The 26,372-nt window shown below is 38.2% G+C and overlaps 11 protein-coding genes across 11 annotated transcripts; 6 read left to right on the top strand and 5 right to left on the bottom strand. All coding sequences in view use genetic code 12, as the record gives it.

The window, feature by feature from the left end:
* Window positions 1-1,857, bottom strand: CANMA_002011 (uncharacterized protein; the record flags this gene model as incomplete). The annotated part of the gene is made up of 1 exon (XM_051814034.1): window positions 1-1,857. A coding segment is annotated over one exon (1,857 nt), but the record flags the coding sequence as incomplete, so codon positions are not given.
* Window positions 1,858-4,810: 2,953 nt separating this feature from the next.
* CANMA_002010 (uncharacterized protein) lies at window positions 4,811-7,351 on the top strand (the record flags this gene model as incomplete). The annotated part of the gene is made up of 1 exon (XM_051814033.1): window positions 4,811-7,351. One exon carries the CDS (start codon window positions 4,811-4,813, stop codon window positions 7,349-7,351), a length of 2,541 nt encoding a protein of 846 aa, XP_051672440.1.
* A 381-nt stretch (window positions 7,352-7,732) lies between these two features.
* On the top strand, window positions 7,733-8,368 carry CANMA_002009 (glutamyl-tRNA(Gln) amidotransferase subunit F; the record flags this gene model as incomplete). Its single annotated transcript, XM_051814032.1, has 1 exon — window positions 7,733-8,368. One exon carries the CDS (start codon window positions 7,733-7,735, stop codon window positions 8,366-8,368), a length of 636 nt encoding a protein of 211 aa, XP_051672439.1.
* A 319-nt stretch (window positions 8,369-8,687) lies between these two features.
* Window positions 8,688-9,470, top strand: CANMA_002008 (uncharacterized protein; the record flags this gene model as incomplete). The annotated part of the gene is made up of 1 exon (XM_051814031.1): window positions 8,688-9,470. One exon carries the CDS (start codon window positions 8,688-8,690, stop codon window positions 9,468-9,470), a length of 783 nt encoding a protein of 260 aa, XP_051672438.1.
* Window positions 9,471-9,662: 192 nt separating this feature from the next.
* PUT2 (1-pyrroline-5-carboxylate dehydrogenase) lies at window positions 9,663-11,435 on the bottom strand (the record flags this gene model as incomplete). Its single annotated transcript, XM_051814029.1, has 1 exon — window positions 9,663-11,435. One exon carries the CDS (start codon window positions 11,433-11,435, stop codon window positions 9,663-9,665), a length of 1,773 nt encoding a protein of 590 aa, XP_051672437.1.
* Window positions 11,436-12,781: 1,346 nt separating this feature from the next.
* CANMA_002006 (uncharacterized protein) lies at window positions 12,782-13,783 on the bottom strand (the record flags this gene model as incomplete). The annotated part of the gene is made up of 1 exon (XM_051814028.1): window positions 12,782-13,783. The coding sequence occupies one exon, from the start codon at window positions 13,781-13,783 to the stop codon at window positions 12,782-12,784; it is 1,002 nt and encodes a 333-aa protein (XP_051672436.1).
* A 138-nt stretch (window positions 13,784-13,921) lies between these two features.
* Window positions 13,922-15,028, bottom strand: CANMA_002005 (uncharacterized protein; the record flags this gene model as incomplete). Its single annotated transcript, XM_051814027.1, has 1 exon — window positions 13,922-15,028. One exon carries the CDS (start codon window positions 15,026-15,028, stop codon window positions 13,922-13,924), a length of 1,107 nt encoding a protein of 368 aa, XP_051672435.1.
* A 248-nt stretch (window positions 15,029-15,276) lies between these two features.
* On the top strand, window positions 15,277-15,972 carry CANMA_002004 (uncharacterized protein; the record flags this gene model as incomplete). The annotated part of the gene is made up of 1 exon (XM_051814026.1): window positions 15,277-15,972. One exon carries the CDS (start codon window positions 15,277-15,279, stop codon window positions 15,970-15,972), a length of 696 nt encoding a protein of 231 aa, XP_051672434.1.
* Window positions 15,973-16,017: 45 nt separating this feature from the next.
* On the bottom strand, window positions 16,018-21,798 carry CANMA_002003 (putative RNA helicase; the record flags this gene model as incomplete). Its single annotated transcript, XM_051814025.1, has 1 exon — window positions 16,018-21,798. The coding sequence occupies one exon, from the start codon at window positions 21,796-21,798 to the stop codon at window positions 16,018-16,020; it is 5,781 nt and encodes a 1,926-aa protein (XP_051672433.1).
* Window positions 21,799-22,588: 790 nt separating this feature from the next.
* On the top strand, window positions 22,589-24,313 carry HAS1 (ATP-dependent RNA helicase; the record flags this gene model as incomplete). Its single annotated transcript, XM_051814024.1, has 1 exon — window positions 22,589-24,313. One exon carries the CDS (start codon window positions 22,589-22,591, stop codon window positions 24,311-24,313), a length of 1,725 nt encoding a protein of 574 aa, XP_051672432.1.
* A 394-nt stretch (window positions 24,314-24,707) lies between these two features.
* HYS2 (DNA-directed DNA polymerase delta subunit) lies at window positions 24,708-26,141 on the top strand (the record flags this gene model as incomplete). The annotated part of the gene is made up of 1 exon (XM_051814023.1): window positions 24,708-26,141. One exon carries the CDS (start codon window positions 24,708-24,710, stop codon window positions 26,139-26,141), a length of 1,434 nt encoding a protein of 477 aa, XP_051672431.1.
* Window positions 26,142-26,372: the final 231 nt, after the last annotated feature.

The raw sequence follows: 26,372 nt of genomic DNA, 5'->3' as shown, positions 1-26,372 counted from the left end.
GTTTAAAAATTGATGGTTGTTTCTTTGTGACCCATCAACATCCTTGACGAAAATAGGTACAACATCCTCATCAGTATCTTGATTGAAATGGTGGGTGCCACTCCTCTTATTCAACAATGTAGCCATGGCATCGGGTGGAGGTGCATTGACTATGGCTGAAGATATAACATTAAACATTAATCGTGGATCATTTTCAGGATGGGCCGTTAAATCTTTATTCAATTTCTCAACTTCTTTAACTCCTTGCAAAACATGGGCATTGGGGTGATGATGATACTTGGACTTCATTCTACCAATACAACATAAATGTACATCACCGGATAATATAGTAATTCTGATTCCCTTTTTGGCACCAAATTCCATTAAATCCTTGATTAATTTATTCCGTTCGCGTTTATGATACTTGGAACACCAATGATCATTTAAATCGTCCAAGACTTCAACGTCACCGTCAAATTCATTGACTAGTCCTTTATTGATTACTCCCTTGGTGGCCAATTTACGCAACGGGGTCATTACTGTTGAAGTTAATAGCCATTCCAACCAAACTAGTCTTGGGTAAAAGATAGGCACACCAAGCATGACATACAAGTGCTTGACATCGCCACCAGCTGGCAACGTTTCATTCATTTTGTTAAAGATAATCTTGTAGGTTTGTGGGTCACAGATTTGTTTTAATTTCCGTTCAGTACGACAATCCAATCCCAAGAGACTAACTTCTTTACCTAACCTCATAAATACTGAATGATTCTTTTGCTTGATAAATGGACCTTCTTTACCTAACACCCATGAAGGATCATTCAAATGCAATTTTTCTTCGGGGTTCATGTGATGTTGGAATAACATATAATACTTGTAGGCAACGTTACCCACCGTTGAAAATATTGGTGCTTGCATAGTTGAATCATGATACGAACCAAAGCCATCAATAATGTCATGATCATCATAGATGTTAACCATGGGGATTTGTGACATACTCAATGGAAATAAAGCTTCCACCACTTGAGATACACTCCCCTTCCAAAACCCCTTACCAAACCAGTTCATATAATGGTTCAAATAAAACAGACAAAATTCTGCCAAAACTTCATCATCGATGGGAGCATTTCTCTTTTTCAATGGATTGCTGATTTCGGTCCATTCTTTTAATTTCTTGGAGTGTAATTTAATGGCATCAGAATAAATTTGATCACCACCACCAAGCATGACGTGATAATGTTGTTGTGAATGTTTGGCTAATACGTCAAACCAAAGGGAAGATTTATATTCCGATGCATCAGAACCTAAACTAAATCCATTACACGAATATGAAATTACATTCATACTTTGCTCAGCACTAGGGATAAAGAATTGAAACGACTTTTTGAAAAACTTGTCAATATAGTATTGTATCTTTTGTTCGTATTCAGCCAATTGTAATTCAATGGTGTACCTAAAGAAGGAATAACCATCTTCTTCATAATACTTCGTCACAGGGAATTCCCCAGTTGAAAATTGACCATTGGGTGCAGTGTCAGCAGCAGGCCCAATCTTGTAAGTAATTGATGGTGGTTTATCGTTAGGACAGTCTTTAATTACCAACATAATTGAGCCTCTATAGTTGGCAGTATTATTTTCCAAAGTACCAGCAAAACGTAAAGTAGGACCACATCTGATGTCGTAGTCTCCCAATTTATCATTTTCATCGATTGGCCTAGTCTTGGGAACGTTTTGTCTGGCTAGTTCATTAATTTTAAGATATTCATCCAAGGGCAATGGACTAAACCAGTCGTCGTCAGTAGAGTTGTTGTTGGTATTGGTGGTGCTGCCATTTGCTGTAGTAGACGGCTGTGTTTTGGTATCAGTGACTGATGGCATTCTGTGAGTGTGTGTGTGTGTGTACGCGTGTGGTTGTAAGAAGTAGTAGTATGAGTGCTGTTCAAAAGTAACTAGTGTTTAATGAAGGATGTGTTTGTTTGGGGTTTGTTTATAATTTATATATTTAAATATATTTTTTGCTTGCTGTTTTGGTGTGTTTTTGTTTTGTTTTTGGTGTGAAAGGTGTGTGTGATGGTTTTTTTGTGTTTGAAACAAGAAACGAGATGAAATTTTCACAAGGGACAGATTCTTTATTCTCGAGCTATTGAAGACTAATCTCTGTATTTTGGTAATGTTTTGTCTATTGGTTAGTAGTGAGGTAGATAAAGACACCGTAAATACCCAAAAGCTCTAGTGTGTAAGTTGTATTGCTGCTACTTATGTCATAGTTTTCCTCTTGGGCTTCGTCTTGGGCTTCGTCTACTTTCTTTCTCGAGGCATAGAATATGTCACAAAGGGAAATTTTAAGATGAAAAACTATATTGACCAATGACGTAATTTAAAATTGTCATCCTTTCTTGAATAGCTCTAACAGTGCTTAGTTAGTATGGAAGACAGTAAAAGTAAATTATAGAGTTCCTACCAAGACTCAATATATACCGAAGCTAGAATGAATATTATGAGGAGTTTTATGAAAATATAGTTGAGAGAAATGGGTCTAGACCAAAGATTGTACGGGTGGCGCAAAAAAGAAGAAAAGGAAGTGCACGTGATTCTGCTCTATGCTAAAGTCACAAGATAATAAATAACAGCCACTAACTACAGGCCCATTGATTTTTAACAGTTGCAAGTGTATACATATCTCATTAATGTCCACTTATGTTTGCCTATAGCTTACCCTATAGTAGTTATTAGAATATACACTAAAAAAGTACGATTGAGTGGATTATCAATGTTTTTTTTTTGCAACAAATTTAATACAAAAAATATCAAAAAGTTAACTTCTATTATATAATTTAATCCGTTCACAAATATCATCATTAGCCATTTAAATGTATAACTGCTAATAAGAAAGCTATCTATAAGTTGACAAGATGCAGTAAGAGAGGATAGTTTGAGTTGTAAGTGTTGAGTGGGCATTAGTATTTTTTGTCATAAATATTGGGTGGTTACTGTTGCAAATTCATGACAATAAATCCAAATTAAACGACACTGGAAAAAGAGTAGTCTAATTGTCAATTGTAAATCCAATCTCTATACAAACACTATATATGTAAATACAGTAGAAAGATAGATACGGCTTTAGGATCTATATATGAACGGAGTATACTAGATGCTTTTTCTTATCTCCTCATCTCATCTCTTCTCTTCTCTTCCCCTCACTTTCCAAACATTCAATTTTGTCACATGCTGATAAATGAGAGATAATAGTGTGTACCCTTTTTAATCTATCTAATCACCAATACATACAATCTATATCTAATATGTGTAACATTTGGTGTTGTTTGGTGTTGTTTGGTGTTGTTTGGTGTGGTGAAAACCGATTAAGTCGTAGTAAATGTCGTCAATTGTGAAAAGTAAAATCTAAAGTAATAATGTTTTGTGTAAACATTGTCGTAAATCATGCATATACGACATTACACAAACAATACACAAAGAGATAGAAAAGATAAAGACAGGCAACAACAACAACTACAACGACCATAACAGATCGTCATTATCAATATCATCATCCAAAAGGGGCAAAGAGAGAGAGAGAGAGAGTAGGCATAAAGAGATATACATGTATTGAAAGATATCGGATCATACGGAATGATAGGGAAAGAGTGTACATGCGTATATAGAAACAGTAGTATAGTTGCTATGAATCAAAGATTCTTGTACCAAAATAAAATGCCAAGACTTTTACTTGCCAAGATAATTTGAGACCACACACAAATACATATATATATATTTATATATAGTACATGTATGGTATTCTATGGCTAAGTGCACGTGCATGTTGTGTGGCTTAGATAATTTTATCAGTAGTTTTTCTTTTGCTTAGAATTAAACAAGAAGGCTTAGCCTTCCAATAAAGAGTCATATTGTCATATTTTTCCTTTGCGTCCTATTTTTAGTTTTTGGACTTTCTTTGTCTTTCTTATTTCTTATTTCTATTTCTTACGACATACACAATAACATCTAATACAGTCTAATACAGTCTAATACAGTGTAGTACAGTGTAGTACAGTCTCTATAGATAAAGGAAAATTAAAGAAGATATATAGAACACAAAAGCAATAGAATTCCAAGACAAAGACTCACTAAGGCGAAGAAGAAAAAGAACAAGAAAAAGAACTGAGAAAGGAAAGATCAAGTGATATACGACATATAGTATATATATATAGTATATATATATATATATATTATTTCATTAGTTCTCTCTATTTCTTTCTCAACTGTTTAAAGACATCTCACTAACCAACCCATAAGGCATAACTTAACCCAACTTTAACTGACCATTATCTCCCTTTTGCAGAACAAAAATTAAACATTTTTAGTCACTTCTGCATACACGGCACATAACATACAAGCACCCCAGAATATTCATACGTTTTAGTAATATTACACGACCTTTGTAATTTCACTACACACTAGGCACATACACACACACACACACACTAACACACATCCAACACACACCCAACACATACACAGACAGTTTTAATCATCCCTTTAACAACTGTACAGCCGTTTCATTTAATCCCTTTTTCTGACTCATTTTGTTCTTTTTTTTTTTTTTTTTGACTGTCCTTCTTTTATTATCATTGCTATAACAAGTCCATATATCTATCTATCTACCACCAATCATTAGATATATTTGTATAACAACAGTTGTCACGTTTTTTGCATCACCAGATAGAATTAGATTTTACAATTTTTAAAAAGAAATAGATTAGACCACCAAAACACGACACAAATTTAGTAACACCCCCGCGCCAGCAACAACAAACTACGATAAATATTAAAAATGAATAGTGATTTAGCATATCACCGCAATACTCCATATCAGTTTGCTAATAATATTAACCCACTAAGTGATCAACATCCAAACTCCCATTCCCACCAGCAACAGCAGTTACAGCAACAGCAGTTACAGCAACAACAGCAACAGCAACAACCACGTACTATGACTGACTCTGTTCCTCCTACATCAATTGATCCATTAGATACCATCACTTCCGCTCAAGCCAATGATAACAACAACAACAACAACAACAATCACTTTGAATCAACTCCACGCACTCCTGCTCCTCCAATATCACCCACCAACTTTCGTCAGTCTAGTGGTGCAATTGATAAAACAGTACCGTCGATACACAAATATTCAAGAAGAGTTTCATTCAATAACTTGAATCCTGTTGACGACGGAGATTTCTTGTACAATCGCCCCATTTACAACCAAGTAACAAATAATAATAATAACAGTAACAACAAGCAGTACAGTTCGTACTCAGGCCCATCAGCAACCGCAAACTCACTTGGCTCTGATGCAACATCTCCTGTAGCTGCTCCAGCGCAACTTAGTTCCACCTATAACAATGAAAATTACCGTTATGGCACTTCACCTACCCGTCAATCATCTTTTCCCTTTTCTAGTTTACCAAAAGTGCCTAATTTTGATGTCATTAGTCAATCACCTGGCTCTGCTCACTTTTATTCACAACAACAGCAACGGAAACGAAGATTGAAATTACCAAACCCGCCGGAAAAGTCCATCTTGAAGAATAAAGTATCACAACAGCAATTGGATTACAATTATAAGTTTGGAGGTAATATCGAAGATGCTACCATAAATTATCATCAAGAAGAAGAAGAGGAAGCTCAGGCGCAACCAGATGCACAAGAGGACGAAGAAGAGCAAGAGGATGAAGGGCACCGAGCACGAGCAGCAGAAGCTAGGGACGCGAAAGATTCAGATCAACCACCACAACGGAGGAAATCATATGCTGGCATGACGGATGAAGAACTCTTGGCTCTAGATCCTCAATTTAATATGAAGCCCAAGACTTCCAATTTTGATGCATTCAAATTTGATAATCAAAAAATTTACTACACTGATCGAAGATCATCAACTTCAGGGGTGTCGGCATTGGGTAAACTACAAGCGCAACAACAACAATATCCATCTTCAAATGAAAACAATTACCGATCAATTGCTCTCACGGTACAGCATGATGACTACGACCAAATTGAACTTCGAAGAACTTTATTAACAACTATTTCAGGAAGAAAACATTCTTGGAATTCACTTGATTGGTTGTTACGGATTGGTGACACCGTATCGAACGAGCAACTGATTTTACATGACGGAGATTATTTAATTGTTGCTAGTTTTATCTCGCAAAAATTTGTCAAGGAGTATAATTCCAAAAGAAGGAAACAAAGTTTTGATGATTATTTGAAAGCAAAGTGTCAGAATTTGCTCGACTATTTTAAATTGAGTCTTGCTCAATTGGATTTATGCATCAAGATGACAGTTGAATTTGTGATTGAGAATGGATTGGAAACTCTGGAACAACATGGTAATGAATATGGATCCAAATTTATGTTGACTAAATTGGTGAAACAGTACCATCCGAATATTTTCATTGTTGGAATAAAATCATCAAATTTAAATTTCAAGTACAAGATTAAAAAGAATAGTGAGCGAAGCTATTTGGTCAAGTATTCCTCATTTATTGTCAAACATGCAGGTATTCCAGTTGTATTGGTCAGCAGCCTGTCTAAAGGAACAATGACGGATCAAAAGAGACAAGGTAGACAACTGCAACTGCAACTGCAATCACAAGAGCAGCAGCAAGAACAATCCAAGTCCCCAGTTCCGAGAATTACATTTAGTGATGATTTAGTTGCTGTTGGATCCAATTCAAGCTCGTCGATTGAATCTGTTGAATCATTTGCTCCTCAAACCACATCAACCCCACCTGATGAACAACTGGACAATAATGAGGGCATCATTAGTGATCCATCAATCCTTTACAACTCAATTGACAAGTATCACACCTGGATCTCAGCTATATCTGACAAGTCATTTACGGATTCAATAAATTACCTCCGGGCTGTCAATACCAAGGATGATTCTTTGAAAATTGATGGCAAAATCCATCAAATTTACAAATCTCAACTGTATGGACACCCTTCATCGTCATTGCATGCAACCTCAACCAATGGATCCTCAACCACAAGTCGCCATAGCTCAATTGCATCGGATGGATCTGGATCTGGGGCTGGAGGTGGCAGTGGAAGCGGATCAGCAGCAGGCGATAATGTGTACCGCGTCAAGTCATTAATTTCAATTGAAGATGATGAAGAAGCAAAGAAGAGAAAAGAAATGAGACGTAAGCGAAGAGCCAGTGGATCTGCTGCTTCTGGTGGAGCTAATGGTAGTGGTGGAAGTTCTAGTGGATTCCTTTCAAGTATGAAGAGTAATGATTCAGGTGGATCTAGTGGTAATGAGACTAAAGGAAAGAAATCATTTTGGAGGAAAATTGGATTCAAAAAGGGATAGAGTTCCAAGAAGTCTGCTGACGATATTACTCCCATCAGATGCAGATTCATTGACCGAAGCAGTGCTTTACGAAGTAACGATTATTTTATGGATTTTTTTTGTGGTTTTTCTTTATTTCTTCAAAGTTTATTGCTTTTTTTATTATAGGGGTTTCAAGGTTTCAAGTTTATTTACATATTATATATACATAGCATTTTATATATTTTGTTCCTTTAGAAAATGAAATTGAAAAGGAATTTGCATCTGTGAAGCTGTGTACCTTTGATTTTGATCCCTTTACGTGGAACTGTACATGCAGGACAGGGAGCATTTCAAAAAGCATCTGAAAAATTACACTAGTCACCACAAGTTCGATTGGGGTTTTTACAAGTTGAGATAACCATGATACGGCCAACAAGGACACTACTACTTTACCACGTCAAGCGCTATAGCAGTGGCGGCAACAGCATCGGAAGTAACATAAACAATAGTGGCAACGCAATATTAAGTGGTGCCATAACTGATAAATCACAATTACGACAATTGATGCAAGATAAAACATGGTCGATCAAACAACTACTTAAAGATCGAACTATCAAGGTACATCACAGTCATAGTGATCATGATGATTTCGCAATGCAAGATAAACCACAAAGTGAACAAAGAGATGATGCAGTTGATGTGACTGATGATTTAATTATTAAAATTATTGGATTATCGGGATTCATTGCCCCCAGTGTCAATTCAACTCAATTTGAGCAGTTGAGACGTGCTTTCAAGTTGCAAAAGACATTTATTGAACACTTATACGATGAAGCTGAAGCTGAAGCTGATGCTGTTGGACCTAGAAATGGAGTATCAGCTTCTACTGGATCTGGAAACGATGTTCAGTTTCGATTAGTTGCTAGTGATCATCTCCCGATAAACCCAACCACTTTGACTCAGTTATTAAAGAGCATAAATGAGTTGAGCAGCCAGGTTGATTCCGAAAAGGGGGAGTATGGGTTTGATTTGAGAACACTCAGGAGAAATGTATAGAATAATTAATTGATTGTGAATTTTGACGATTAAAACTCTTGTTTTGAAACGAAACAGTGGTTCATGTGGGGTTGGCTTCGTTGTTTAGCCTGAACATAGTATATGGGTATTTAGCACGGGAGTAGTAATATTTAACTACCTCCAGTTTAATACCGAAATTACCGATTCCGCATTTTTTTATAGTACGGAATCTCAAATCACAAAAATAATTTAAAATCAGGGCGCAACCATGAAATACTAACCAGTCACACTAATTTTTTTTTTTTTACACACATAAGAAAGTAAAAATAGAGTTCGATATAGTTATCATCAATAAGTAATGGGCTCGTCATCAATTTCAAATGGAAATAACGCAACAGCTGTAGCAGCTGGTGCAGGGGGTGGTGCAGGCAGTGGAGTAGAAGAAGATTTACCACCACCATCGTATGAGGAAGCAGTCAAGACCAGTGCTCCACCTATCAGTTCAAGTTCCACACAAACATCACGTCCTAACTCCCGACCTGCTGCCACTCGTCCTCAACAGCAGACACATCCATCACATTCACATTCACATTCACACTCACGGCCACCGGCTCCAGCACCTCCATCTGCGTCATCAGGATTACCATTCACATATCCCAAGGGCTATTACTGTCGAAAATGCAACAGTACAGGATACAAATTGAAAAACGGCAAAACATGTCAAGATTGCTGGGAAAAATTCAGTCCTCGAAACTCAACCAATTCGGTCAACTACAATTTCCATCCACAATACTTTGGATCAACGACATTTATCCCTTACGGCAGTGCACCAGTACCTAACCCGCACCCAGGTGGAAGGGGCGGTGGCAGTGGTGGATTCTTTAGCACTGCTTCAACGGTTCCATTGCGAGTTCCACCGGGCGATCCAAGGTTGGGTGGTGTGCTTTGTGGTCGATGTAGAGGGTCAGGTATGGTTCGCTTCTTGTTGGATATGGAGTTGTGTCCTGTTTGTTCTGGGTTGGGAAGAGTTGTCAATGTGCCTGCCGGACCGCCACCACGGGGGCATATGCAGGGAACATTTGGTAGTGCAGCACCACAAGCACAGTATTCGTCGTCATATTATGGAGATCGAAAGAGATGAGAATATATTGTTTGCGTTAAGTTCAATTCTATTATGTTCCTTTCGGTTCAGTTGGTCTTTTTCAGTTTGATATACACTTTACTTCATGACTAGCGGTTTTTGATTATATATATATATATATATATATATATATTCGTATACATGTATACCTTTAAAACAAGCAAGGCTTTTTTTCATTTACATATTAGGCACTTATTTGTAATTTGATGGGTATTTAAAATCAGCCAACTCGTAGAAATTCTCCTTGACGTTTCTAACCGAAACAAATCTCGACAAAATATTACCACTTCCAGCTTTATCGTTTGTTCCCGAAGCTCTAGCACCACCGAACCATTGTTGTCCAACAACAGCACCAGTGGACTTGTCATTAATATAAAAGTTTCCTGCTGCATATCTCAATTTTTCCTCAGCTAATCTAATTGCCTGTCTATCTCTAGCGAAAATAGATCCGGTTAATCCATATTTGGTAGCTGAATCAATAGCTTTGATAATTGACTCATACTCTTGATCAGGATAGACATAAACGGTTAAAATTGGACCGAAAAACTCCTTTGTCAAGTATTCGTGGTTTGGATTGGTGGTCTTGATCAATGTTGGTTGAACGTAGAAACCCTTGCTTGAATCATAGGATCCACCAGTGATGATTTCCAATTCCGGGTCCGATTTGGCATCATCGATAGCTTTAGCTAACTTCTTAAATGATTGCTCATGGATAACTGGTCCCATAAATGCATTTAATGAGTTTGAATCAGAAGTATTGCCGATGGTTATCTGTTCAATTTGCGCCGATAAAATATCCTTAAATTCGGGCCATATTGACTCGGGTACATATAGTCTCGAAGTAGCTGAACATTTTTGTCCTTGATATTCAAATGCTCCTCTTAAAGTAGACAATACCGAATGATTCAAGGAAGCACTTGGGTGAATCAAATGGAAATTTTTACCACCAGTTTCACCAACAATTCTAGGGAAGTCCTTGTACTTATCGTTTGACACATTTTCACTAATTTGTCGATACAATTTCTTAAAAACATCGGTTGAACCAGTGAAATGCAATGCAGCAAAATCACGATCATTCAATACAACATCAGTAACTTCAACTGGATCTCCTGGAACAAAGTTAATAACTCCCTTGGGCAACCCTGCTTCCTCCAATATGGTCAATAGTAAGTAGTTTGATAATGCTGCTGTTGCCGAAGGTTTCCATACAACTGTATTACCCATCAATGCTGGTGCACCAACCAAGTTAGCAGCAATGGCGGTGAAATTGAATGGAGTCACAGCATAAACAAAACCCTCCAAGGGTCTATACTCAGCACGGTTCCAAACACCAGGTGCCGTTTGTAAAGGCTGTTGACCGTACAATTCCTCTGCGTATTTGACATTGAACTTGAAAAAATCAATCAATTCAGCAACACAATCAATTTCGGCTTGATAAACATTTTTACCCTGTCCCAACATTGTTGCCGCCAACATATCGTATCTGTATTTAGTAGAGATCAAATCGGCAGCTTTGAGGAAGATGGCTGCTCGATCACTCCATGGTGTATTGGCCCATGATTCCTTAGCAGCTTTGGCAGCTTTAATAGCAGCTTGTACATCTTGCACGGTAGCTTGCGAGACATCAGCTAAATTTTGTGAGTGCTCAGATGGGTTCAATTGAGGTTTAGTTTCTTCACGATAGATTTTTTGCCCACCAACAACTAAAGGCACCTTTAAGCTTGCTTCGTCAGTAAATTTAGTAATTGAAGCGCGTAATAAATCCCAATCTTTAACGTCGTTGAATCCAAATGGTTTCACAGGTTCATTTTGTAAATTAGGTGGAGTCTTGACATGAGCTAATTGGGAAAGTTGTCTTGAAGAGGCAAGTGATTTGGGAAGTTGGGTTCGGAGTAATCGTGGAGTGGTTGATTTGATAGTTTGCAAACCTTGTTTGAGAACCAAGCGTGAAGATGATCTTAACATTGTAAGCTTTGATCTAGGAAATATAGAAAGGGAAATTGTGTTGTCAAAAAGAAGAAAGAAGAAAGAAGAAAGAAGAAAGAAGAAGGAAGAAGAGGGAAGATCTTGATGTATTTATGATTGATGGATGATGATGCGGAGGAGTAAAAAGATTTCGGAATTTTATTAGTTACACAAACACACCGAAAACGGCAAAGAGAAGCGATTAGTAGTTAAATGCTACCAATTCCCATTGAAAAGAGCCAAAGTACATCCAATCAAGATTTATCCACAAACACATTCCAACTGCTTTCGCAACCCGAATTAGCATTTTTTTCCTCAAAAACAAGCATAACCCACTTGTGCAATTTACATGGCCATGTTGATGATAGTCATTACCTGTTGCAAATTTATTAAACTCCTCATACAATATATTCTCCTCCTCATATGATGTTAGCACTTCTTTGAATTGTATAGGGAAGCACACCTCAAATAATTACCAAGGATACTCGTCTCATCANGTGCAATTTACATGGCCATGTTGATGATAGTCATTACCTGTTGCAAATTTATTAAACTCCTCATATGATGTTAANCAGGGGGGGGGGGGTAGAATTTGTTGAGGTAAACAGCAATTTTCCTCTCTATCACCATTAGAATTGGTGAAATATATTGGTTTCCCATTTTCTGTCATCTTTCGAAATTTTGAGCCATGTAAACCTATTCAACCGAAATCTAGACGAGGAGATAGCATATGCATTATAGTCTGTTTGCATAGCATTTCAGGCGTATTAGCAACATACCTATTAATAGATGCTTGTGGAAAACTGAAAAATAGCCGTCCTAGAGCTGCCAACTCATCTTCAGTCTCAACACGAGTTTGTAAAATCCAGAATCTTAAACATCGGTGGGATCTGAGTTGCAATCTCTCTAAATTCAAAACTACATTAAAAGAGCGGTCAGTTATTATCAAATCCGGATATACATGTCACTATGGGGTGGTGACTATTATGGTTTTGATTGCAAAAAGTTCAAAAAATAAAAAAAGACTCCATTCGCCATGATATGCCCAATCTCCCCTGTGTGTCACCAGAGTGAGATTAAGTTATATTACCTATGAGTGGAAAGAATTGACATTCTAAGCAACAGAATCAGTGGAAACAGTAGGGCACCTGAGTCGAATTTGTTTGAAAGTTGATTGAGAGCTGTCAGAACCCTGTACCTGACTAGGCAGTCGAGGCCAATCGCAATTACTTAGATGCAAATCTCTTAAGATGGTGGCAAGAAGTTGACTAGCGCCTTGAAAAGAAAAAGGTGATAAATATATTTACTTCAGAGGCATACTAGAGTTTGCAATGCTCTTTTTCAAATCAACCTAACCTATTTTCAAGTTCAGCTAACCGAGTTTGGAAACTTTGCCTATTTGTGTCAAAAGTTTCCTTCAGTACATCCAACCCACGATTCAATGTATCTAGTGATTTATTCCATTGTTTCATATCGCGATCCAAGTCACTAATGAATTGGTTCAAATTAATGGTAAAATTCAACGATTCTTCCACTTCATTATGTATCATATTTAGACTTTTAAGTCTTTCCAATATCATGGGTGCTTTCCCACAATACTTCTCCAAATCAGGTAATAGCTTGTACAATTCATCAATTTTATCTTGTTTAGGAGTTGGTACATCTTCCCATCCAAATAGTCTCTTGTTTAATTCCAACTTCTCCATTTCTTTCCCCGTTGTTTCAATTTTGGATTTAATTGCGTCGATATTGTAATCGGCATGGCTGATGATGTTGATTTTTCTGGTTATATCGTTGATCGAGTGTTGAACTGGATGCAGTAGTGTATTGTTGATTCCCAATTGCTTCTCAAGTTGACTCAACTTGTTCTCAAGCCCAGCCAATGTAGCACCTTGTCGAGGTGTAGCATTAACCGGTTCAGGTGGTGGTACTAGTATTTCATTTATTCTTAGTTCTTCCTCTGTGGGAAAACTCGGTTTATCAGATGTCGATTTTAACCCATTGAACTGTTGTAGTAGAGCATCAGTCACAGGACAGCTTGTCTCCTCTTCTTGCTGTAATTCTTCTAACTCCCGCTTGATCCTCGCCAATCGCTCTTGCTTAGTTTCCTTCCTTCCATCAACTTGAAGCCACAGTTTATTTAGTAGGTTACCTGAAAAATCATAGTCATTGTTTGCTAACTTCGTATCAGCAAACCGAGTCTGTAAGTCTTGTAAATTCACATCTGGTAACGCCTCATTCACCAAATCTTCATTAGGAGCTGGGTTGTTATCACTCTCGACATCTGATGATTCAAAAACCTCTTGACTGGTGTAATCGATATCAGGTAGATCCCTAAACTTATTCATCTCTGTAATATGCCACGTGAAGGTATGAAGTCCATACACACACACTGTCTCTCTCTGTCTCTGACTATTAATTTGACGCGCCTTCTCTATACAAAATTCGTTTCTTTCTATTTTTACTTACACAAAATCCACCTTTATTTACTTGGTCACTATTTGAACTACATCTTCATCATGAACAGGATGATTCAAGCCACATTTCTGAGGCGAATGTTTAGCACTAGAGCCCCAAACCAAAGCATATTTAAACTGGTTCTTCATATCTCGATGAACTGAATCACATACTTCTAAAATTGTACTCTTATTCCTCACCACCATGGGTTCATCAAGATTGGGTAAAATACCTCTTCGTTTGGTAAACAATCTCAATAAATCCAATTGACGCCATATCTCTTCTTTTAAATCATCAATACCCAAATCTAATTCGCATGACATTACCACCGTATTTGGTTCCCTAGCCAATCTATCGCATTCCTCTAAACTGACAGCATCAATCTTGTTATATACATAAAGACACTTGATATAAGTGACATGTTGCTCATTGATAACATCAATAAAATCATCAATTGTTACATTTTCATCCCTAATCAAAACATGTGCATTCAAGATCTTGTAATCTTTTAGTAAAGCAGTCACAATCTTTTCATCAAGATGCTTTGGTGGAATAATCGAGTTCATCTTGACCCCACCAGTCTTTTTCAAGGTGATGGTAACATTTGGCTTAGTCTTGTTCAATCTGATGCCCATTGACTCTAATTCATTTTCCAATATTTGTCGTTGATCTTCACTTTTGGTGGCATCTAAGACCATCAAAATCAAGTCTGAAGTCCTAGACACCGCAATCACTTGACGTCCTCTACCTTTACCTTGCGATGCAGCTTTTATGATACCGGGTAAATCAACAATTTGCACCTCAGCTCCATTGTACTCCAATATACCCCCGACAGATGTCAAGGTTGTGAATTCGTAATTGGCTGCCTCAGATTTAGTGTTGGTGACCTTAGATAAAAAGGAAGATTTACCCACTGACGGAAACCCAATTAACGATACACGAGCATCTCCTGCTTTGGCAACTTCAAACCCTTGGCCACCTCCCGATGAACCTTGTCCTGGTTGTGGTTCCAATAACTCTCTACGATACCGTGCTAACTTACCCTTTAAAAGACCAATGTGATACTCTGTGGCCTTATTTTTTTGAGTACGTGAAAGCTCTTCTTGTATCTGAGCTATCTTTTCTAGTATTCCCATTGTTGATAAGATCCTACTTGCAGTTGACGTTGGATTTAGTTTGTTTTCTTTTGTGGGTGTTGAAGAAAGAAAAATTGGTGTTTTGTCGTTAGTTTTGTGTTTCCTCTGTAAAAAATTATTCTTTTGCCAAAATCTTTCATCAATCATCTCATCGGAACCAAAAGAGAGAGAGAGAGAGAAAGAGAGAAAGAGAGAAATAGAGAGGGGGTTCTTACAAAAAAAATACTCACCAACAAAACATACCAAACATGCCAAAGACAAAGAAGTCCCATAGACCTAGAAGGAGTAATCCGATAGAAGTTTCAAAAGCAATAAACACAGGCTCTTCAGCCAAACTTAAAAAGAAAATTAGAGACATTGAAAGACTTCTAAACAAGAATGACAAGTTACCAGCAGACAAGAAAATCGAATATGAGAGAGCACTTAAAGGTCTCAACGTGGAGCTACAAAACTCTCAAAACGTTCTAAAGGCAAAGAATAATGCTACTAAATACCACATGGTTCGATTTTTTGAAAAGAAGAAAGCGGTACGGAAATTGAAGCAATTGCGTAAAGTATATGAAGAAGTGCAAAAGACTGAAGTACGAAAAGATATTAAAAAGGCAAGAAAACAGTTGAAACATGGGGAAATAGATTTGATGTATGTTATGCTTTTCCCAAAATCAGAAAAATACATATCATTGTACCCTAGTGCTAATGATGAAGATTTATCCGATCCTAATGTCAAGATAGGATTACGCAAAACAGAAGCAAGAAGATTGGAGTTTAGAAAAGAGGTTGAAAAAATGATGGAGGAAGGCAAGGTACCGTTTACAGTGGATGATATAATGAGTGGTAAGAATATCAAGAGTCATGCTGCTACAGCTAGGGTTGCACCTTCTGAAGAAATCGATGCACCAGAGCAGAAAGATTCCGATTCACAAGAAGATGACTTCTTTGAATGATGAAGACGGGAGCTGTCAGCTTATATATATGTATAAATAGCCAATTTATAAAAGGGTGGTCTCTATATCGTATTTGATATCCATTGCATCATTGACGCAGGTAATAGTTATGCTCTTGCCATGTAAGTCTCCAGGTACATCCACTTCACAAGAAACAAGTCCCCTTTTCATTTTGAGTCTGGGGGAAGCCCTCTTAAGCAAGAGCAACTCTTTACCATCATGAATAATGACAAACCAAGATTCCCTTTGTGGTTTGGGGAAGTGGGGACAGTAAACCTTGAATTCTTCACTAAGCGGATAGTTGTTATGAGTCAACGTTACACGAGCAACTTCTGGTTCAACTTGGTTAAAACGGAGCTCTCCCGTAGGCAAATGCGATGCCACGTTTACAAACTGCTTTCTGGCCTCTTCATCGGTATTGGCTGGTGTTCTTGCATCTGTGTTGTCCCTGGAAACGCCAAGCTTGTCAGCTATTTTGAACAATTGGCCTCTGTTCATTAAACCTAAGCCCTGCAAAGTAATAGTGTCATTACTGGAGGTTCTTGGGATCACCTTCAAACCAGGCAATGTACTCACTGGATCATCATCATACCAACACCTTTGCTTAATACATTGCATCAATTCAACAAATGTCAACACAGCTTTTAAAAACCCCATTTCAGCGGCTGCATCAATATACGCTTGTAAAATACGCAATGCCTGGTCCAAGATGGAGACAGTATCCTGACTATAATCGGCAATCGGCAACTCATCCCTACTCATGAATGCTTGCAACAACAAGTATGCCTTAACATGAGGATCCCAAATGAATTCACGTTCAAGATCCTCGGCGGGGTATCTCATGGCAAGTGACAATTCCATATTAATCAATTCTTCTCCATGACGTGTTGCCAACTCATCATATTCAGTTGCCTCAGATAACAACTTTAAGGCATCTCTAAAGCTAAACTCTGGCTTAATCTTGTTGACAAAATTACGCAATGTTAAATGTGAAAGATAGTAGTACGACGAGATGTGCAAAAACGGAGTTGGATGCAAATCTTCAGTTCCTCCGGTATATACACATTTGGACTCCACCAAACTGTCAATACTTTTATCAATTAAACCAGCCAAATACTGCGAAATACCATATTGTGAAACGTCCTCAATTCCATAATACGTAGGGTTGTTATGAGCTCTTCTGTAAAGAAACGTCCACGTTAAAAAGTCCATTGCTTCTTGTCTCGTCTTTATTGTACCTGCCGAAATTTCAGCACCAATATGATTATCCAAAACTTTGTGCAATGAAGATTCCACCGGAAATCCCAAATTTAAAAAATGCTTGTAGAATATCTTTTTAGACTCCTTAGTGTACACAATGGCAGTTCCACTGGTATCAAAAGCAGGTCTTCCCGCACGCCCCATCATTTGAAGAATGTCTGTCAAGTCCATATCCCTATAGCCTTCTATTTTTGCATCAAAAAACTGCGTTCCCTTGACAATAACAAGATGAGCCGGTAAATTAACACCCCATGCTAAAGTAGACGTAGCAATCAAAATTTGAATCTTTCCTGATTCAAATAACTTGTGGGAAATTTGACGATCAGATTCAACTAAACCAGCATGATGCAATCCCATTCCAAATTGCAACGAGAGTTTCAACGTTTCATCCTTGACTTTTTCCAACACATCTTCTAGCTCATAGTCGGACATGTTTAAAAACCGTCTTGGATTAGATTCCATTCCACACAAATGTATCAAGTCCAATGCAGTCAACCGTGTTTGACGACGAGATGCAACAAAGATTAATACAGGTTTTTCAGGCGAGTGTTGCTTGATAGCTAAGAATGCCGGCTTGTTCATTGTTTTCATCAAGGGACAAAAGGCCAAATTATCGGGGAACCCATCGATATACATTTGCAAAGGCACAGGACGCACAGACTGGGGGAAGTTAAAAAGGCCATTCCGAACCCCCAACCACCCAGCCATGTCAAATGCATTTGAAACTGCAGTTGACATACCGAGAAGTCTAATTGGTTGCTTAGTTTGGGAGGAGATATAATTGACACGACTAACAATCATTTCCAAAATGGGACCACGATCACTTGCCAATAAATGAATCTCATCCATAATCACTAGCGACACCTTTTGAACAAATTTTCTTGTTTGCCAGTTACGAGATATACCATCGAATTTTTCGGGAGTGGTGATGATAATGTCTGCTTCTTTAACCTCTTCAACACTAGGCAACGAGTCACCTGTCAACTCAACCAACTTGTGACTGCTATTTCTGCAAATTCTCTTTCTCCAATCGTCTACTCTCTCACGAACCAATGCTTTCATAGGAGCAATGTAAACCACTTTTGACGAAGGGAATTCATTGAATGCATGCCAAATAGCCAACTCTGCCACCAAAGTCTTTCCCGATCCAGTAGGAGATCCGACAAACGCACTTTCATTTGTATTATACAAGGTATGGAATACCATTGTTTGCATTGGATTAAAATACTTGAACTTAGATGAGTATATTTTCTCGATCTCCAGGTTCTTCAATGCCGTGACAGGCAATGGCTGTAATCGCAAAAGCTCCGTTTTCATTGTCTCATTTTGAGGCCTAATCAAATGCTGAAACGAGACTGGATGTATTGTTTCAGAGCCAATCCATGAGTCGGAAACGACTCTTACAATAACTTGTGGAGGAAGCGGATCCGATAATGGAATCATAAAATCCATATCATGAGGACTGTTCAACTGTCGTTTATGCAAGATGAATTTTTCCACATGCAATACATTGGTGCTGTCAGACTCTTCAACACCTAGCCAAAAATACTGTGCTTGTCCATGAAGTCTATCATCCCACATGAAATCTGGTTGGAGTGCTATATGAATCCTCATCACGTTGGTCGTGATCGGAAAGATTTCCGAATCAATCTCTATGTAAGGGAATTTACCAACAAGCTTGTACAACACGTTGCCCATCAGCTTATTGTGGACCATGTCTCCCAATTCGGCAGCTTCCATATCTCTAAGCATTTCCATGGAGGGATTTTTGGAACGAATATTTCTCAAAACTGGCTCAGGTAAGTCAAATTGCATCATGGGATGTTCAAACGACCATATACGCCTGTCAATGGATTTACACAAGGATAACATCAAATTCATCAATTTGCTCCACCTTCTGTTCATTGCAATCAAAAACAAGGCCCGACAAATCCTGGCAGAATTTTGAGCAACGTAGTTAGAATCGGATATCAATGCCGACTCCCTTATATTGGCTTGCGAGATGAAAGCTTGGAGTAAAATGTTTGTCTTACCTTGGGGTGTATCAACGTTTGCACCAATCTGGCACGGGGAGTCATCCTCCATCAACTGTTTCAATTCTTTTGCCTCTTCCTCTCTAAACTTGATACTATCAAACTCACTACTCATACTTATCATCGACAATATGTCAGCTTCTGTTGCCAATGGGTTTACCATTTGATTGAATATTTCCACCGAATTACTGAGCAAGTAAAAATCTGACGCTATCCTTCCCAAATCTTTTGGCATAAACGACCCAGTTTCATCATCATACACAATCATTTGCAATCCGTGAAGCCGTTTGGCACATGATACAATCAACTCTCTTCTCCTGTTTATCAAAAGAGGGTCTTCCTGTATTTCTTGCCAAGCCATTCCATACGCGAATGGGTTCTTTTTCATTCTCGTTATCATATAGGTGTATCCTAGCCATTGTACACCTTCATCAACATTGGTCACTGTACCCAAAGATATCTCGGCATTCAAATTATCAATCAATTTTTCCTTCAATTTTGATTCAATAGGATGTTGCTGGGTCAACAAGGCTACGTAATGATCAAGTTTGTCACTAGTGGTACACAAAATACCCGTTCCGAAGTTTTCGTACTGTGGTCTACCAGCACGTCCAAAGATTTGAATGACATCCGATATGCCCAAGTCTGTGAACCCACCTTCTTTTGGGTTGTAAACCTGGGTTCCCTTGATGATGACAACAGCTGCTGGCAAATTGACACCCCAGGCCAATGTTGAAGTACAGCACAACACTTTTATTGCTCCACTCTCAAACATTTTTTCTGTCAAATTACGATCACTTCGAAGCATACCGGCATTGTGAGTTCCAAATCCATGAGGAAATAATTCTCGCAATTCTTTACTTCTATTCTTCTGAGATGCTTCTCTTTTGTATTTTTCATAATGCTCGGTTTCTGTACAGTCAAACAAGCCCAATTCATTGTGATCTTGTGCCATCAGTATGAATGTCCTGGCAGTATTTACTGTTTCCTTACGCGAATGTACAAACACCATAACCTGTAAACCCTGACTGACATAGTCTGAAAGTTTTTCATACGAGACTTTATCCAAGTTTTCTCTTGCAGTTTTTGATCCCGATTTACCACGTACACCCAACACCTGTTGCTGCAACGGGATTGGCCTGAATGACTGGTCAAAGTAAAACATCCCCACACTTCTGTTTACCCCAAGAAAGTCAGCCACATCCATATAATTGGGCAAAGTGGCCGATAGTCCAACAACCCTGATCATCAGTTGAGTGCTCTCAACCTGCCTCAAAGTACGAGCGACTAACGTCTCTATAACCGACCCACGGTCTTCATGTAAAAGATGAACTTCATCAATGATGAGTAGCTTCACTTTCGAGACAAGTTCACTATCACCCGTCAGCTTTCTTGTGACCACATCCCATTTTTCTGGTGTAGTGACAATAATCTGCGTGGCAATTATCTCCTGCCTAGTCAACTGCATGTCACCAGTTAACTCTCGCACTTTTATACCTAGCCACTGAAGTTTTTTAGAATACTTTTCAACAATTTCAGCGGCCAACGCTTTTAATGGAGCAACATAGACAATTTTGAACTCATCATAATCAATATCGATGGTAACATCATTGTCGTTGCCTACAGTCTCGGTAACGAATTGTCCAATTGCATGTAAAATTGTCAACAAAGCCACATCTGTTTTACCGGCACCCGTGGGGGCACAAACAAGCATGTTTTCGTTGCTATTGTAAGCAACAGGGAAGACCAAACTCTGCACCTTGTTTAGCGACTGATAGTTTTTAAAAGTACCCTGACATAAAAAGTCCATATCTTTAACTTTGACATGCTGGTTTTTCGAAATCCACTTGTTCGGCAGCTCTTCAGGATATGGTATTATCAATTCTTCATTTAATGGATACGAATTCCGAGTTGTACCTTTAGGTAGGGCAAATTTTCCCCCAGTGATGGCAGCTATATTTACAGTGTCCTGCTTTTTATATACATGGGGGTATTTTTGAAATTCAGACTTTGGTAGCAACTGTTGGTTGGCATTACGCTTTTGATTGTCTATCAACAACTGAACTCTATCCTGTGCAGAGAGCAATCCATTATTACAAGCTTCATTAAACACTTGCTTGTTCTGGACAATTTTCGAAATTAAATTGAATTCATCAAACCCTAGAATATCAAAAAGGGAAGACTGAAGCTGTTCATCACTCTTTGAATCTGCAACCATAGACTGAACTAGAGTAAACGTTTCTTGTTCTTCTTGGCCACGATCGAGGCTGATACTTCCACACTCATCCTGAATTTGTTTTAAGATCTGGGTGTCATGCGACAGCGAGCCCTCTATCATACGTTTAAAAGACTTGGTCGAAATACCATCAAACCGTGATAGAAGTGTTTCAACTGGTGTGTATTTGGCATACTCATTGTCCATCACTGGCACCTTTTGTGGTTGCTGGGCTCGCATTAGCTCTTCAAGTGTATCGACCATGGGTTGCATGGCCTGCATGTATGATTTAGTAGAAGATACAGTATACCCAGACATTGTTAATACACTTGTATTGGGTTGTGTTGTAAAGAAAGTTTTGGCAAAAGGCAGTTGATACATTTATGAACCTCGATTGGAAAAATAAAAAATTGTAACTTTTGTGTAAAGTTTACTGTTGTGACTAACAACAACAACAACAACAACAGAAAAAGGCAAATACAATACAAACTATTCAATTTCGCAGGTGTATTGATATTAGCAGAACAGCACGATCCAATACTTTTAACAAACAAATCAGCAAGGAGAGTTCCCCAGGAAAGTAATCCCAACTATCCAACTAGCAACATAATGGTCATGTTCTTGGTTTGTAGCATCAGCAAGAGATTCCACTTCGTGATATTTATCTGTTGATCTAATTGACCTTTCTAAATTTTACATCAATTGATGTAATCCTAATGTAACTTCTACAGTTTCTCTTATAATTACTTTGATATTGGTGAGATTTGATGCTGCTCTTTTTTAAGTTGTCATTGGTAGTTTCTTTGTTTTCATGCACAATTTAAATAATAGTTGTTTCTTCTTGAGCTTGGTGTTTTTATTTATCCAAAATATCTGGTAACAACTTTATTTGGGTTGGGTTGTAGTAAATTGTGACCTTTGTAATGATATATATATATATGTTCAGTTGTTTAGTAATTGGTTGCAAAATACGCCTGGCAATTATTATCCACTGTACACGACCCACCTCTCCCACAATTTTTTTTTTTTCTTCTCATCTTATTTCTGAGCAGAGATGAGGACATTAGATTATTTTCGAGTTTACTAGGTCAAAAGGTTGAGACAAAGTATGGCAAAACATTCAACTGATAAGAAGGCTTCAAAAAAGTCACATATGGAGCTGCCAAAGAATACAAAGAAGAGAACGAGAGATGAATCTGAGTCCGAAAGTGAAGTCGAAGAAGATACCGACAAGATTGTGGATCAGTTAGATGATGAGTTCGATGAGGTAGCAGGGCTTCTTGGGGAAGACATCAAAGATCCAGAGGAAAAGAAGGCCAGCAAGAAACAAGCAAGGGACGAGAAGAGGTTACAAGAGTTAACAAAACCAAAAGTTGTCAATCCAAATGAGACTAACGGTAACGAGGACGACGATGAATCAGAGGACAACTATTCCTTCGAGAAAGCAGAGTTTTCAGAACCAACAATGAAAGCTATAAGAGAAATGGGATTCAAGAAAATGACCAAGGTCCAAGCCAAGACAATACCACCTTTGTTGGCAGGAAGAGATGTATTGGGAGCTGCAAAGACTGGTTCAGGTAAAACTTTGGCATTTTTGATCCCCGCCATTGAACTCTTGTACTCATTGAAAATTAAACCTAGAAATGGTACCGCTGTCATTATAATTACCCCAACTCGAGAATTGGCACTACAGATCTTTGGAGTCGCCAGACAGTTGATGGAACATCATTCACAAACTTGTGGAATTGTGATTGGAGGTGCTGACCGAAGACAAGAGGCAACAAAATTGGCCAAAGGAGTAAATTTATTAGTTGCTACGCCGGGAAGACTTTTGGATCACTTGAAGAATACGCAAGGGTTTGTGTTTAACAACTTGAAGGCTTTGATCATAGATGAAGCCGATAGAATATTGGAAATTGGGTTTGAGGAGGAAATGAAACAAATTATAAAGATATTGCCAAACGAAGATAGACAAACGATGTTGTTTTCAGCAACACAAACCACCAAAGTGGAGGATCTTGCACGTATTTCTTTGAGACCGGGTCCATTGTATATAAATGTTGTACCAGAAAAGGATGTCTCCACTGCTGACGGATTGGAACAAGGGTATGTGGTGTGTGATTCCGACAAGAGATTTCTTTTGCTATTTTCGTTCTTGAAAAGAAATGTGAAGAAAAAGATTATTGTGTTTTTGTCATCGTGTAACAGTGTCAAGTTTTACAGTGAGTTACTCAATTATATCGACCTACCAGTGTTGGATCTTCACGGTAAGCAAAAGCAGCAAAAGCGTACAAATACGTTCTTTGAATTCTGTAACGCTAAGCAAGGTATTTTAGTCTGTACTGATGTTGCTGCTAGAGGGTTGGATATTCCTGCTGTTGATTGGATTATCCAATTTGATCCACCAGATGATCCAAGAGACTATATCCATAGAGTTGGTAGAACCGCAAGGGGAACACAGGGCAAAGGTAAATCGCTAATGTTTTTGACTCCATCAGAATTGGGTTTTTTGAGGTATCTTAAGGCAGCCAATGTACCACTTAATGAATACGAGTTTCCTGCAAACAAGATTGCCAATGTTCAATCACAATTGACAAAACTCATCAAGACAAACTATTTGTTGCACCAGTCTGCTAAAGATGGGTATAGGGCATACTTGCAAGCTTATGCTTCGCACAGTTTGAAAACAGTGTATCAAATTGACAAGTTAGACTTGGTGAAGGTTGGTAAGTCATTTGGTTTTGATGTCCCTCCAAAGGTCAACATCACCATTGGCGCTAGCGGCAAATCGATCGAAAAGAAACACAAGAAGCAAAAGAGAGATAAGAATTGAGGGTAATGTATAGATGTGAAAATTGTACAATGTTGTAACGCAATGTCCTGAAATGTAGATTCAATCGTCCTCTTACACAAATTAAAAGAAAAAAATCTTACAGGTCCATCGGTGAACCGGTAAATGCCAATATTGTTTGAGTCAGTAGTAGCTGGTGTGATCAAATAACTATCTGAAAAAAGAACGACCTTGGAGTTCAATGCTTTGACAGGAAACTCATATTGTAGTTTATCTTCAAGTCTTAGCTTAATTATTGAGTCTCGTGAATGAGTGATGATATATCGATTTCAATAGAGTCGCGAGCGATTTTTGTGCGCGCCTTGAGAGACGCGTTTAAAGGAAAAAAATATCAGAAGGACCTTGTCACTTTCTACTGATGCATTAACAAACAGCAATGTCATACACCCAATATATCAATAAAGGCATCGAGAGCAACGTATCTTACAGAAAATATGATGCAATCCCATCGGAGTTTGACAAGCGAAATGAATTTTTTCTAGACCCTACATCGAGAAAGTACAATAAGCAATACTTTTCAATGTACCAATACCGATACAATAAACTACAACAACGTGTGTATGCAAATGCAATGAATAAGTGGGGGGATGGAACGAAGAAGATTGACAATCAGACTATAACCAAACAGAATAAAATATTGGACATCGAAGGTGGTAAACTTTGCTGGGTAATTGGAACTGTTTTTGTTGATGCAAAATACAAGTTAAACATTTTGAATGACGTGGAAAAGGGAACAGATGACGTTTTGCCTTTGGAACCTGTATCTTATTTAGAAGATGGCGGGCAGCCCATAGTTATGTTGGAAGATGAGTCAGGGAGAGCAGTGTTGCATAATGAGGATTTTTTACAAAAGAATTTACTTGTCACGGGATGTATTGTAGCTGTGTTGGGAATCGAAATTCAGGCGGGTATTTTTGAAATAATGGACGTGGTATATCCAGAATGTGCCCCGCAAAAGCCACTTCCTGATGTTGATACAAGATCAGGTAAAATTGCGTTAGTGTCTGGTCTAAACATAGGATTAGGGGGCCATTATGATTTAAAGCTTGAGCTCCTCAAGCAGTATCTCATTGGCGAATTAGGAAGTGATAATGAAAAGCTGTTCAACAGTAGTATTGCTCAATTGATTATAGCTGGTGACTCTATTGAACCTTTGCAATTACTTGACGAAGAACAAGATTTGAAAAACTACATCACAACCAATAACTATGGATCAAAGAATATTTCCAAATACAACAATGAGTCATTGAAGCAATTGGACCACCTTATTAATGAGTTAGTTATTTCAATGCCCATTGCAGTCATGCCAGGGGACCACGATCCTGCGGAAATATGTCTTCCCCAACAGCCCTTGCACAAATCCCTATTTAAATCAAACCAATCGGTCCTTGAAACCAAGAGGCTTTGTCGGTTAACAAATCCAGCATGGCTTGAAGTGAATGGTGTAAGGATGTTGGGCACTAGTGGCCAAAATGTCAATGATGTAAAGAAGTATGTGACAAAACAAGCGGATTCTGATTCATTAAAAATTATTAGATCGAGTATGAAGTGGCAGAACTTTGTCCCCACAGCTCCTGATACGTTATATTGCTATCCATTTGAAGATGCCGACCCGTTCATTCTCGAAACGGAGATACCTCACATATACTTTGTGGGAAACCAAGATAAGTTTGAAACTGGTACTTACATCTGCCCAGACTCTGGTGCACAAGTTCGTTTAATTAGCATACCGGAGTTCAAGTCTACTGGTGAAATTGTAGTGCTAGATTTGGCCACATTGGAGGTTGAATCAGTCAAAATAGAGATATAGGGAGTAATTAGAAGACAATCGAAAGTGAAACTTTCTCTACACATGTGCTTTGTAGTTGTTGTAAAAGTGAATGGAATGCTACCATATTTTTTTGCATCTTTTTGTTAGTATCTGTCTCTGTCCCTGTATACATGTCTATTATATTATTTCTCATACTTTTTATTGGCTGAAATTTAACTACCGCGCTACCATATACAATTTTTCCTGCCAATAGTTAAACACTTGAAAAAA

This window comes from Candida margitis (genome assembly GCF_024628925.1).
Source record: "Candida margitis strain CBS 14175 chromosome Unknown scaffold33, whole genome shotgun sequence".
Taxonomy (NCBI): Eukaryota; Fungi; Ascomycota; class Pichiomycetes; order Serinales; family Debaryomycetaceae; genus Lodderomyces; species Lodderomyces margitis.
This window is presented reverse-complemented; position numbering and strand designations above follow the sequence as displayed.